The 14,587-nt window shown below is 38.9% G+C and overlaps 1 protein-coding gene across 5 annotated transcripts in view; it reads right to left on the reverse strand.

Moving 5' to 3' along the window:
- LOC109049753 (junctophilin-1-like) overlaps positions 1-14,209 on the reverse strand; it is a 42,873-nt gene extending 28,664 nt beyond the window's left edge. Inside the window, exons 1-3 of one of the 5 annotated variants that reach the window (XM_042756242.1) lie at positions 13,449-14,203; positions 11,030-11,792; positions 4,589-5,669 (exon numbers count right to left, since the gene is read on the reverse strand). In XM_042756242.1, the coding sequence (XP_042612176.1) occupies positions 5,663-5,669; positions 11,030-11,792; positions 13,449-13,827 (1,149 nt within the window). In that variant the 5' untranslated portion in view covers positions 13,828-14,203 and the 3' untranslated portion in view covers positions 4,589-5,662. Of the gene's footprint in view, positions 1-4,588; positions 5,670-6,379; positions 6,933-11,029; positions 11,793-13,448 lie in introns of those variants that run through there. The other 4 variants (XM_042756240.1, XM_042756241.1, XM_042756236.1 and 1 more) reach the window with 4 other exon arrangements.
- Positions 14,210-14,587: the final 378 nt, after the last annotated feature.

Raw genomic sequence — 14,587 nt, forward strand, 5'->3', positions numbered from 1 at the left:
CTCCTGTGTTGCAGGTTGAGGCAGCTGATCTCACCGGGGTTCCGGGGGAGTACCGTGATCTGCGGCTGGTTTTCAGCAAGACCCAGGCCACCTCGCCTATATTGATCCGATTCTTGACTATGAATCAGTTCAAATCTCACTTGAGTGGAATACTATCTAAATACTAACTAAATTGGAGTCAATTCCTCATACAAAACTGTAATATGAAGCAATTTATGTTGTTTTTTAGTCGTCATCTTGACATGGAGCTTTTTCATGTTAAAGAAAATACTTAGGTGCAGATTCTTCAAAAAGATCAAAGTGTTGTGAATACCACAGTGTTCGGAATGAACTTAGGTTGAGTAAAAGATGAAATAATTATTACTGCTTTAAGAAAACTTTCACAGTATATTTTGAAACTGCATTACAATACAAGTAAAATACAATAAGCACATAGAGTGGAATACACTTCAAATAATCAGTCCGATGTTGAAATTTAGTGTTTAGCATGCTTTTAATTTTTTACAATTAGCACAGTTGTGTACAATTGCACAAACCTTTACTTATATAGCACTTTTAACAGTAAAGATTGTGTCAAAGCAACTGTGCAGCATTAATTAGGAAAATAATGTGTCAATAATGCAAAATGACAATAGTAAACACTCATTTTTCAGTTAAAGGCAGTTCATTATTAAATTGTGTGATGTCATCATCCAGCTCAGTTTAAATAGTATCTGTGCAATCAAGTCAGTGATATTGCTGGAAATGAAGTGTCCCCAACTAAGCAAGCCAGAGGCGACAGTGGCAAGGAACCAAAGCTCCATTGGTGACAGAATGGAGAAAAAACCTTGGGAGAAACCAGTCTCAGTTGGGGTGCCAGTTCTCCTCTGGCCAGACGAAACCAGCAGTTCAATTCCAGGCTGCAGCAAGTCACATTGTGCAGAGGACTCAATTGGTTCCTGTGGTCTTGTCCCGGTGGCCATCTGAGACAAGGTCTTTACAGGGAATCTGGGGCTCATCTATTTGTCCTGGTCTTTGCTGACTTTTGGGGCTGTAGAGGTCCTCTCTAGGTGCTGATCCACCATCTGGGCTGGATACGTACTGGATCCGGGTGACTACACACTCACCACATGCGCCACGTCCTTCAATGGCTGCTGGAGAACCAGCTTTATGTAAAGGCGGAGATGTGCAAGTTCCATGCCAAATTGGCCTCGTTCCTGGGCTTTATTGTGTCAGCTTGGGAGATTAAGCCGGATCCGGCTAAGGTTGAGGCTGTTGTCAAGTGGCCAGTCCCCGACTCCAGGAAGGCTCTGCAGCATTTCTTGGGCTTTTCCAACTTCTACTGGCGATTCATGAGGAACTTTGGCCAGGTAACTGCACCCTTAATGGCGTTTACCTCAATCAAGGTACCGTTCACCTGGAGTGCTCAGACTCAGGAGGCCTTTGATAATTTAAAGTCCCGGTTTATCTCTGCTCCTGTTCTGTCCATTCCAGATCCCGAACGGCAATTCATTGTTGAGGTGGATGCTTCTGAGTTCGGGGTAGGCACAGTCTTGTCCCAGTGTTCCTCTAAGGATGGGAAGGTGCACCCCTATGCATATATCTCCCATCGCCTCAACCCAGCTGAATGTAATTAGGATATTGGCAAATGGAAGCTGCTGGCGTTTAGGTTGGCCTTGGGTGAGTGGTGTCACTGATTGGAGGGGTCTGTGCAGCCCTTCTTGGTCTGGACAGATCATAAGAACTTAGAATATATCCTTTCGGCCAAGAGTATGAGTTCGCGCCAGGCTCGCTGGGCACTCTTCTTTGACCGATTCAATTTTACCCTTTCGTACCTACCCGGGTCCAAAAACATTTAGCTCGATACTCTATCCTGCCAGTTCAAGTACCCGGGAGAGGACACCCCTGCCGATCCCATACTCTCTGAGGGAGTGGTGGTAGGGGCCGTCTCCTAGGAAGTCTAACGGAGGGTCGAAGAGGCCGGACAAGGGGAGGAAGTGCTAACTGAGTGTCCTGCGGGTCAGTTGTTCGCGCCGGCGGCGCTGCACCCTGAGGTCCTTTAGTCGGGTCATGAATCTAGGGTTGCCTGCCATCCTGGAGTCAGGAGATCGCTGGCTGCCATCCACCAGCGATTTTGGTGGCCCTTTAACTGTCAGGCAGTTTATATTGGCTTGCTCCATTTGTGCCCAAAACAAGGTCTCTAGGTGGTGGATCACTTCTTTAAGGCGGTTCATTTCGTGCCCCTACACAAACTCCCCTCTGCCAAGGAGACAGCCCAACTGGTAATTGACCACGTCTTCCGGATCCATGGTCTTCTGGTTGACGTGGTCTCTGATAGGGGTCACCAGTTTGTCTCCCATTTTTGGCAGGAATTTTGTCGACAGATTGGGGCCTCTATGAGTCTGTCATCAGGTTTTCATCCCCAGACCAACGGACAGTGTGAGCGAGTCAATCAGGATCTCAAGCGAGTTCTCCGCTGCCTGGCATCCCGCAATCCTCCAAGCCCACTGAATGCATTTACGCTCACAGACCAGAATACCAAAGACAACATTACTACAATAGGCTACATCAGCGGTTCCCAATTCCAGCCCATTTTCCGAAGTGAAGTAAAATTCAACGGATTTCCCCTGCTCAGGGAGGAGGGAGCAATGAACACTGGGATCATATCAATTGGAACACAGTTCATGAACGTAGCTTGTAGCTGGAATTGGGAACCGCTGGGCTACATCATGTGTCATTCACCGGTGAGAAAACTTTAAAAGTACCACAATACCAGGAAGGAAGATTGGGTTGTTGAATTTTGTCTGCCATTCTCGCTCCGTCTGCACAGTGTTTGTGAATGCGCTACGGTATGCAGATACATACGTTGACAGGCAGGTAAGAAAGTCAATTAAATTTGATTGGACGGACATTTCTTGGCCCTATGCCATCCACAGAATATATAAATACAGATAAACACATTTAGACTACTTAATGATTGCTATCAGGATGTGAAGAGACTTTCAACCTGCATAACAAAAAATGTTTCTGAAGTCAATCACATATTGCAACTTTAAGTAAAAGCCACAAAACCTTCATTTTAATTTCATGGCATCTTTAAGGTTGAGAATATACATGTATCACTGATTATCTAGTTCATCCATCCCCACCCCCCCACTAGTTCATCCATTAGTGAACCTTATTTATATCTGCCATGTTTTAGCAAGAGCTTGTGATCTTTGCATCCGTTCAGTGAGATCTGCATCCTGTTTTTTTAGCCTGTGATCAGTATACAGTGGTCATGCTGCTATTGCGTTCTAATTTTCGCTCTTTATTAAATTATTTAAATAAATAAATAAATAAACAGGAAGTAGGAGCGAACCATCTGCCTCCCTCACAGTAACACTTCTACTGCAGAAAAAGCAGTGCATGGCTGACATGATGACTGGATGCAATCGCCATGGCAACGCTACAGCACTCTGGCAGGTGCTTCAACACATCATCTGGCCCTGTGTTAACAAATAGCAAGAGCTTTATAAACCAAGCGGAATAAAGACTTTACGGCTTTGGCACGCATTCAGGATCACATATACTCAATTAACACTGGCATATACAAACACGCATCTTCCAGCAGGGTGGGATAGTACATATTGCGCATCCAAGCGAAAGCTTTGGGAGCTTAAAAACACACAATCACGCACGTCGTTGAGAAACTTGATGTCTCTTGTACAGCATTCACGGCACTCTGTTAGAGGAAAGGTCACATTGCCTGGCAACTGAATGCATTGAGCTCCAGCTGCAATTTTAATTAGGGTAAAACTGTTTCCTGCCCTCTGCTTCCTCTCCTTCTGTTCACAAGCATGCGGTCAATACAAGCAGGTGAAGTGGGCATGTCTTCCACTTTACCGCTTTGATTCACATGCAAACAAATCCATATGGCCCTAATGGTCAACTGCAGCACACATCTTTCATTATAATCTAGGTGAAAGGGGAACAGGACAGTACACTTCTTAATACTATTAGTATTAGGTCTTAATACTATTATATTGTTTACTTATGCATTATTGATATTCATATTTTTTTAAAGAAATTAAGACTTCTATTCAGCAAGGATGCATTAAACTGATCAAAAGTGACAGAAAATAAATTAATAAATGCTGAATAAATAAATAAATAAATAAAACAAATTCTGTTCTTAATAAATGCTGAAAAAAATGTGTCATGGTTTTCACAAAAATACAAAGCAACACAATCTTTCTCTACATTCATAATAATAAATGTTTTTGAGCACCAATCAGCATATTAATATGTTTTTTTTTTCTGCATCATGAGACTCTTAAGACTGAAGTAATGGCTGCTGATAATTCAGCTTTGCCATCAAAGGAATAAATCACATTGTAAACTATAGCCAACGTAAAAATAGTAGCAGTGAATTTTTATATAGTAACAATATTTTGCCATATTAAAATTTTACTGAATTTTGATCAAATAAATGCTGCCTAGGTGAGCTTAAGAGACTTCTTTCAAAAACACTGAAAAATCTTAGCAACCACAAACTTTTGAATGGTAGTCAAAAAGAAACATCAACATTAAATCAAAATTTATCATACAGCAGAACTGTTTTATTATATCAAAACAGAATACATCTTGAATTTTTATTTTCTTACCCCACTGGACAATTTGTTTGTCCTTCTTTAAGGTTACATTTTAATGATTTTATGCACTATGAACACAATATATATAAATACTATACCAATTCTTATATCCATATTGGGTCATATAGACTTCCATAAGCTCTATGATAAGCGCATAGGATTTAAAGTCGGCTGAATTATATAATGAGCTTAGGAAGCGGTGGTGGCATTGAACAAAGGCCAGAGATATAGCACTGGGAATTGAATAAGAGATATAGTCTTAAACAGCCAGAGATTGTGAAGGCTCTTCGACACGGGGTTGGTCTGACCAGAGGTGTGGATCAGAGTAGTTTTACGTGCCAATGCTGTGCCGTTCCTAATATTTACTGTACACAGAGATCTTTCTGTTATTAATACCATGTGATGTTCCGAAAGGGAGGGTGAGGCCGCATGACAAAGCTGGTACACTAATCTTGCCTTTAAACGCAATTGCTAATATCAATCACTACAGCTGTGCATCATTAGATATTAACATAAATTATGCAAGCATTTCAGAAATCACATTTCACGTCCATTTTACAAATTTGCCTAAATTAAATCAGAACTGTCATCCTACTTATCCAGTAATGGACTTCACAACTGTACAAACTAATTATGGCAGCATTCTGAGTGAAACTGAGATGTGATTGAGCATGCTTTCCATTTTCACCACAGCTTTAATTTATGTGTCCTCATTCCAGAATGCATTAATTAAAAATACGATGGCTACGTCTATCAGTCTTTTTATGTGTTGCTCATATTAAGCTCTAGTCAGGGGACTTGTCTGGAGTTCGGCATCAGCATGTTTAATTTTAGTGGTCTGTGCACTGTGCTGGAGGGTACGATGGCTCTCACGTGGGCCCGCTTTGAGCTGGATGTGGAAAGGCTCTTCACTCATAACCTGTCAACATGAAGTAATCCCTCGCTGCATTTCAGCCACAGCGATACCCAGATGAGAGGGACTGGGTGGCTCAGGTAACGAATGGCTTCTTGAACCAATCAGAGTTTTTTCTTTCCAGTAAGTGGATTTTTCACACACTGTAAAACACAATGTGTTTTCAGAGATGGTTCTGTTCCTTCTTTAAAAGCACACCCTAAAATTAATTCTTTAATAACATATTATCTTAAACTGTTGGAGTATTAGCTCATGCAGTATTTATTGGCTGTTTGTTTGGAGAGATTGACCAGTATTGTTTTCAATATGTTTTTATTTATAAAACAAATTAAAACATTTATTCAGGACACATTAAATTGATCAAAAGTGACAGTAAAGACATTTCTAATGTTACAAAATACCGATTTCAGTCCCACTTTATATTAAGTGGCCTTAACTACTATGTACCTACATCAAAAAATAAGTACAATGTACTTATTGTAAACATGTTGTATGCAAAACACTTTTGCTGCTATTGAGGTGGGATGGAGGTAAGGTTAGGGACAGTTTTGGTGGTATGGGTAGGTTTAAGGGTGGGTTAAGGTGTAAGGGATGAGTCAACAGTGTAATTATAAATGTAGTTACAGAAATTAATTACATATGTAATTACATGCAGACATTTTTAAATTATAAGTACTATGTAAAAACATGTAAGCTTGTGCAACAAATCAGTATATTAAAATGATCTCTGAAGGATCATGTGAAACTGAAGACTGGAGTAATGCTGAAAATTCAGCTTTTCCATCAAAGGAATCAATTACATTTTGAAATTATTAAAATAAAAACAGGGATTTTACATTGTAATAATAATATTATTTTTGATCAAATAATTGCAACATAGGTGAGAATAAGAGGCTTTTTTTAAAAAACACTGAAACATTTTTTCTGACCATAAAATTTTGAACACTAGTAATATGATATGATAACCGATATTAAGAATTTATTTTAAAATTTATTTATATTTGATTTTTGACAATTATAAAACAATAAAGTATCTCTCTATCTATCTATGCATGTTCAACAAAATTATCAGTACATTATATGTCATTATTATAATCATAATTACTGTTATCTTTTGCTCTTTCCTTCCTTAACTTATTGGTTCAAAAAGTGTGTGTGTGTGTGTGTGTGTGTGTGTCATGTTTATATCTGTGTGCTTGCATGTGGGTAAGAGACAAATGCAGATGAAGTCATTGTTGCGACTGACGATAAACATTTGTGAAGTCTATTGGCACGTAGGGCAGATGACAGCCAGGCAGTGATGGGCTACGCTACTGTATCAACTGCTACTGGCTTATGTATTTCTGTCCAGAGCTGATAAGTTGATTCCATCCTTGCCTTATTTAGTCAGCCTGAGTTCTGTGCTGCTGACACACCAGTGAGCATAAGAGAGAAAGAGAGAGAGAGAGAGAGAGCATTAGGTTGACCGAACAATTAAATGCTCCTCTACTCCCTCCTTTTTATGGTGAATGACTAATATCAAATGGAGCTGAGTGTAAAGAGGGTGAGAAAAGGTGGGAGGAAAAATTGAAGGGCTCTTTTACCTTTCTCAGTCTCTCATTCATAATCACTAGCATAACCAGGGGCAAAGCTGTCATTATAAATGGGGCAGGAGGGGTTTATTTATGATTCTGCCACATTTCGAAATTTATATGAATATGTTCGTGCCATACAACACCCAAAAGTTAATAAATATTCATGCCTTACAGAGACCCTCACATTTTTCTAATTGTTGCTAAGGTCATATTTTATGTCAAAACAAAAACAAAAACAGACTGAAATTGTTTTAAAAAAGTCATTATTTTTGTTTTCTTTGCACACAAAAAGAAATCTTAAACAACAATGTAACATTGATTATATAAACAACTCTCCCACAAACATCTTACTGGTGTTGCTACAGCCTTTCTGTGCCTTGAACATGTTAGTTGCATTGCTGTCTATGGAGAGTTAGAAAACTCTCGGATTTCATCAAAAATATCTTATTTGTGTTCCAGAGATGAACGAAGGCCTTACGGGTTTGGAACGACATGAGGGTGAGTAATTAATGACAGAATTTTCATTTTTAGGTGAACTATCCCTTTAAGAAGCGATAACAGGGAAATGCTATTCATTTGTCCATTAATACGAGATTTAACCTAATAGTAGGTCCAAAATAAGTTAAAGCTCACTCCCATGACTATCTTTGCTAACAACTGAAGTGAACCTGTTATATTCTGTAGTTGTCCTGACACTGGATCTGTAACGTTTCCTTTCACAGTGAGGCCAAGTATGCCAGTTAACCTTTCACATTACCTCCTAAAACAGCAGATTCTGTTGACCACAGCAAAAGCCCTGGCCCTGAAGGAAAGGGAAGGGGGACTGTGGGATTATATTTATGACCCTTTGAAGGAAATATAGTCTGAGGTGGATTGGCAATAGTGAAGAGTATTGCTATATCAATCTTTAAAGTACTGCTACCCAGCCAAGACTCTTGCTCAGCTGTAAATGAATGCAAGTAATGCATAGTAAAATGGCTTTACTTTAGTTTCATAGCACTGGTAATGACCCTGGAGCGTAAGTCTTGTAACCCTGACCCACTGCTCACTGAGGGAGAGGTAACCACAGAAGATAGGCCACTCCTAAAAGGGACAAATGCCAGATACTTGGCTATTGGTGCCCAGTACGTGCAATGTGGCTGATTTGATGTTAAGATAAATACAGAAACTGTAAATAGCCTGAAAGTGGCACTGAAACCAACTGTTAAGCTGTATGACCCTGCTGAATACAAGCAGCACAAGTGCTGCCTATACTTTATTCTGCGTCATGTTATTTAGGGGCTGTCAGGGCTGAAATATTAAAGGGTTACATACAGGTTCTGTCCCAATTTGAAAAAAAGTGTCATTAAAATGTCACATTCTGACTGAAATTATTTGCACTATACCGTTCAAAAGTTTGGGGTCACTAAGATTTTTAATGTCTTTAGAAAAGATGTCTCTTTTCCCAACTACGGCTCTATTTGTTTAATAAATATATTATAGTAAAAATGTTACAATTGTGAAATATTACTATTTAAAATAAATATTTATTCATGTGATGGCAAAGCTGAATTTTCGGCAGTCTTCAGTGTCACATGATCATTCAGAAATCATTCTAATATGCTGTTTGGGTGATCAAGAAACATCATCTTATGAGAAATGTTTTGCTTAATATTTTTGAGGAAACTTTTATACATATTCTTTTCAGGATTCTTCTTTGTTTTTGAGGAAACTTCAAAAGAACACCAATTATTTGAATTCGAAATCTTCTACAACAGTCTTTATGACAACTTTTGATCAGATAAATCCATCCTTGCTGAACAAAAGTATTCATTTCTTTAAAATAATATATAAAAAAATGTAAATAATAAAAAAAAAAAACTTACTGACCCTGTATCTGATCACTTGAGCAGGACATACTTTGTAAAACTGCAGTATTTTTGTCTAATTTTCCAGTGAAAACATCCAAAAATATTTAAATTAATTTACTTAAAAAGGAAAACTGCATAATATATTTAGTCTTACTGCTCAGTCAGATTTACCCCCTTTAAAAAAAAATCTAAACCAGTTAAAAACAAGTTGAAAAAAGAAATGTGCCAGTGCATTAAAACAAAATACACTTATATTCAAGATACAATCTATGACAAGTCTTAATATCTTATTCAGTGTTGTTTTTCATGGATCCTCCTATTTCTAGTTTTTAATTGAAAAACAAGTTTTAAAAATGACTAATTAAAGCCAATTAAGAGGTTTTGCTTATCCAGTGAGTTCAAGGACAGCTTGTTTAAGGACATATTTAAACTATATTAAAATGTTTGTTTGTATAAGAATCACTGACTTGGATAATCCTTCATTGCAAGTAACCTCTCTAATCCATGCAGTATGTTCATAAAGTGTGTGTATACATTCACACATAACTTATACTTGAATAGTGTCTAGATGTTGGACAGAGTATCTGTTTGGTTGGTCAATGGAAGGAACATGAGCATTTGAGTTTCCCAAGACCTGTCTAGGATGTTATGAATTTGTGTGCCTTGAATAATTGGTTAACACAACACATCCATTAAAATGTCTGTCTAGTATGGGTCTTGGCAAGGGAACAGACATCATAATAGTGTACATGCGATGCATGACCCCATGACTGCTCCCTGTGCATCTGAGCTATAGACAAATAATAGACACCAATCCTCAAAAAGGCTGCTTGCGCAACCTTTCAAAACTCAGACTTTCTAACCATTTGAGAAGCTCGAACAAAGGGTATCTGTTAAAAACACCTGAGCTTTGCTGAACATTGTTGGTGTGTGAAGCAACATCTTAAAATAGGTCTATGACATATGGTTAATGAATGACATCTAAATAAATGCCCCATACGCCATACGTCTGAACCATGCAGACATCACAGCTTAACAGTACAAGTAGTAACAATCTGGGGAATGTTACAGAAGCCTTGATGTGGCTGGTGCACTTGATCACAGCAGTTTCAAGTCAACCTGTCATGACTGACATGATATATTACTAAATTGTGATGATCCTACAGTTGTGAGAGTCATATATTCTTCTTATATTGTCTGTCATTGTTTACTCACCTTTATTTAGTTCCAACACACATTTGGCTTTTTTACATGGACTACAAAAAGGAGTATAATGAACTGGTCACATAAAGGGATCCATGCTGTTGAACTCCAAAATGACAAAAACACACCAGCAAAGTATCATAAAAACAGTCAAAACAACTGAGCTATTTACGAATGACTAACAGACCAAAGTTTGACCGAAAACTTTTCTAATATGCTGAAAATGAATGTGTAAGTGCAACTAAGACATAAAAGCTACGGTGAAGCAGTGTTAATTTAGTATTTTTTTATATAGTATTTACTAATATTTTGAATTAGGTTTTATTTTGATGTTTTCTGGTTTGATTAGTTTAAGTTGTAGTCATTTTGTTTTGTGCTTTAGTGATTTTTTTATTCATTTTGTTTTTGATTTTCAAAATTTATATTTAGCTTTTATTCATTTTTTTTTTTTTTTAGGATTTTAACCTAATCTCATTTTATTTTATTGAATATTTATGTCTATCTATCTATCTATCTATCTATCTATCTATCTGTCTGTCTATCTATCTGTCTGTCTGTCTCTCTGTATTATTTATTATAAAGTCTAATTTTAGGTTTTTTAGGCAAAAACTTCAGTGGATGGAAAGATTCGAATTTGGCTCAGATTTATTTTTTCTCACACAAAACCATTGTATGGCTTCAGAAGATTTGGAATATAGCTACTTCTTTGTCATTCTGCAGCTCAACAGCTCAGATCCCTATTCACTTTCTTTATATGAAAAACAGTGATTATCACATTAGCCACATGAGTTTGGAACCACATCAGAATTTGTAAATGATGCCAGAATTTTCATTTTTGGCTTTACAAAAGGATTTTCAGCAAAGGAAGTGCCCTACCTTGACACTGCTATTTCCACTTTAGTCCTGGCGATAGCTGCCGCCCTTCGAGCCCCTTCCACAGCCCTGTCCACTTTTTCTTTAGTTTTATGGTTTTTAAGAGGAATAAGCTGCTTCCTTATCCCACGCACCAACACGTTATTTTTATACTTCCCCTCCTCTTTGGTTCCATCTGGGAATATTGTGCATCCGTATCCATGCCTCTTGTTGTTCATCCATTCCCCTTCGTACTTCAGCCCGTTGGATCGCTCGCTGACTCCAAACCCATTGCGTTTGTCATTCTTCCACTCGCCCATGTAGGACTCTGTGGTGGTGGCGTCCACATGGTCCTCCATGGGGGTGTACTCATCAGGCACCTCTCCGTCTCCATAGCTGATGGTGGAGTTGGCGTCACTGGAGCTGATGCGGCTCATGGTGGCGTCGCTACGTGCCGAGCTCCGTTTGCTAGAGATGGATGTTTTGGAATCAGATTTACGTAGCTGGCGGAGGCTGCCGAAAAGGGACCCGCGGCGGAACAGGCCCTTCTTCTTCCCGGTGACGACTTCGGTGTCGCTGTGAAAATTCAGCACAAAACCACCACGGCTTCCAACTGGTGTGTCAGGTACCGCGTCCTGCAGAACGGCGCCATTGCTTTGCACACTTCTTAGGGAGGCCAGGGAGGTGCGAAGCGGAGAGCGGATAATGGTGGCCATTCCATAAGGCACGCTCTGTCGCACACCGTAGCCATGTCTCATGCCCCCCATCCACTGGCCTTGATATGTGCCTTGAAACAGAAAGGAACATTAAACTCATGTAGAGCAAGTCAGCAAACAGCGCATGAAGTGTCATACCTTGCTTAATTTGGTTTGAATCGTATTCAGTGGTAATATTAATGATAAAAAGCATGCACTTTAGGCACATTAGCATACCAAATATCAATTAATGTTTGTTAACAATTCATAACTCATGAACCGTAAGAGTGTAACTAATGCAAATTGGATAATTAAAATCTCTTGCCCCTTCAGTGATGCATGACAAATGTGTTTTATGTTCACAGTGTTCATCAGTCAGCCTAATCTAAAATCACTGACACAAATGACACAGATCCCAAAACTAATTCGGAAACTGATGTAGGCTCCGAAAATGCAAATTTATGTCAAAGAATATAAATATTCACCATCATGTCACCGGCATTTCTTCAGTGTACTTTGAAAAAATTGGGTGTTATTTACACCTGTAGATTTATGACCTGTGTGTGGCCTGAGAGTTGGCAAAAATAGAATCAGAACCTTGAAAATTTTATTCTTATGGAATTTGACCTTTACTGAATCTACAGCTTAAAACATAGCTACATAGATCAGTGCATTCTGATTCCTGAATGAATAATTCTCACCAGCCGATTCTTTGAACCAAAAACATACAGGGAGACCAGTGTGTTCACAGTTCCTGAGTAAATGACTCTCATGATGAGGCTGTTTTTAGAGAATATACTGTATTAACCAATATGTTCAAAACAACCTATATGTACACATAGTCTATTACAGTATTTTTTTTTATATATGTTTATATTATATGTACAGATTTAATTTATTTTTCTTTAATCGTATTTTATTCATTTCTTATCACTTTATTTTAATATTATTTTTGTTGTAATATTATTGTAATAATATAAATGTCTTTTTCTTGTCATTACTTGTGTTTATAATGCATGGCAACACTGCATGTAAAAACACTGCCATTAATGTACTTTAAATGGAAAATATGTAAAAATAAATAAATAAATAAACAAATACAATGCGACCAGTTTATGTCAGTAGTCCAGAAAGTTTATTTAAGAGAAAACTAATTTTCAAACGAATGACTCGTTTGATCCGATTCTTTTAAGAGAATCAAAAACATTCAGCTCTATCAAACTGTGTTCGACACACGAACGAATGACTCTTATGAACCGGTTCTTTTGGTGAATCAGACGGAGCGGTTACTAATCTGACTCACTTACTGAGCCACAAGTTATTACTTTCGAAATGAAGCAACAGCTGTTACAGTGTTATGTTGTACTTAAGACTCCGAAGCTTAAATCAGCGTCGTAACTGACTGGTTGTTCAAATTGTAGTCAAAGATATAAGTTTTGCTGTATGTGTGGATTAATTAATTAATGAAATACGTTACCATATTTCGGTATGTTTAGGCCTGCGATTACGATATATGGTTAGGACTAACATTTGTCTTTGTAAACAGAAAATGAAGGCTATCCCTGATTTGTTATATGATCATTCAGTATCACTCTTATGTAAACCAAAGAATGTCTTATTTTCAAACATTTCTTTCTAATCTTTCAAAAGTACTAAAAGAATCATTAATGGGACATCGACAAGAGGAATCGTTCAGCTGCTTATGATTCTCATCACTAAACATACGTGACATTTGCAGTGGCACTTACCACCATCCCCATAGGTTTCGACTCCATAGCCATCCTGTAGTCCATTACTCCACGTCCCATCGTATCTAGCAGGTGTATTGGTGCTCTGCCGAACTCCATAGCGACCCTTGAACCCGTGACTCCACTCCCCACGATAAACCCACTTCCCCTTGGTCTCAACACCCAGCCCGTGGCGTTTGCCCTGCGACCAGTAGCCCTGGTAGGTATTCCCGCTGGGCCAGGTGTAGACCCCGACTATCTCGAAACCGTGGGACCAGGACCCGGCGTACTCGCCTTGACCCTTGGGTCCCGTGCAGATGCCGTGTCCGTGGGCTTTCCCGTCCTCCCATCCGCCACAGTAAGTGCCTCCATCGTCGAAGTCGAACCGTCCGCCCGTCATTCAGAAAGGGATGGAAATGAAAACAGTCGTAACGTTGCCGTGCGCTTCTTCTTGTCTTTCTCTTTCATTAAACCTTCTTTTCTAAGCCGAGTTCAGCAGCAAAGATAAACCGGAGAGAACGAATCACAATTGAGATGTTGTTGTTTGGTATTTCTGCTTTGGGTTGTGAGAGTATGAATGGAGAGGCAGGTTTAGTGCATCGTTAACGAAGCCGCACGCGCTGGAACCGCCGCTGCGTTTCACCGACTCCCTCCGTTCGCAGGCGCTGCGCAGAGCAGACACAGGGAGACCGCGGCGCGGCGGCGAAACCAGCTGCCAATCCTCTCGCGTCATCACCGCGGCCCCGCCCACTTCACCCTCACCGGACTAAATGAAAGAGAGCAGGTTCAGAGGTTGTAAGAAATGCTCATTGTTTACAATTGTTTTGTCTCTTTTCTTTTCCTAGAGTCGGATCTGTGTCTTCTTTATTTGGTTAAAAAAATAAGTTGCTAAACAAAGTTTGTATAAATAACAAAATTAAAGAAGTATTCTACAAAATACTGCACATGTAGGCTAAGCATGTTTTGGAAAGATTTAAGCTGAATTACACAAACCTGGGAATTTTGTGGCCTGGAAAAAAACAAAACAATATTTTGCATTTTTAATCATTCTACTTACTCAAGATTATTCAGGGATGATTTGGAAACCTATTCACATGAACCTGGATGTATGCACTGATCTACATATATGTTGTCTATCATAGATAAGTAGATGTATTATA

This window comes from Cyprinus carpio, unplaced genomic scaffold, assembly GCF_018340385.1.
Source record: "Cyprinus carpio isolate SPL01 unplaced genomic scaffold, ASM1834038v1 S000006820, whole genome shotgun sequence".
Lineage (NCBI taxonomy): Eukaryota > Metazoa > Chordata > Actinopteri > Cypriniformes > Cyprinidae > Cyprinus > Cyprinus carpio.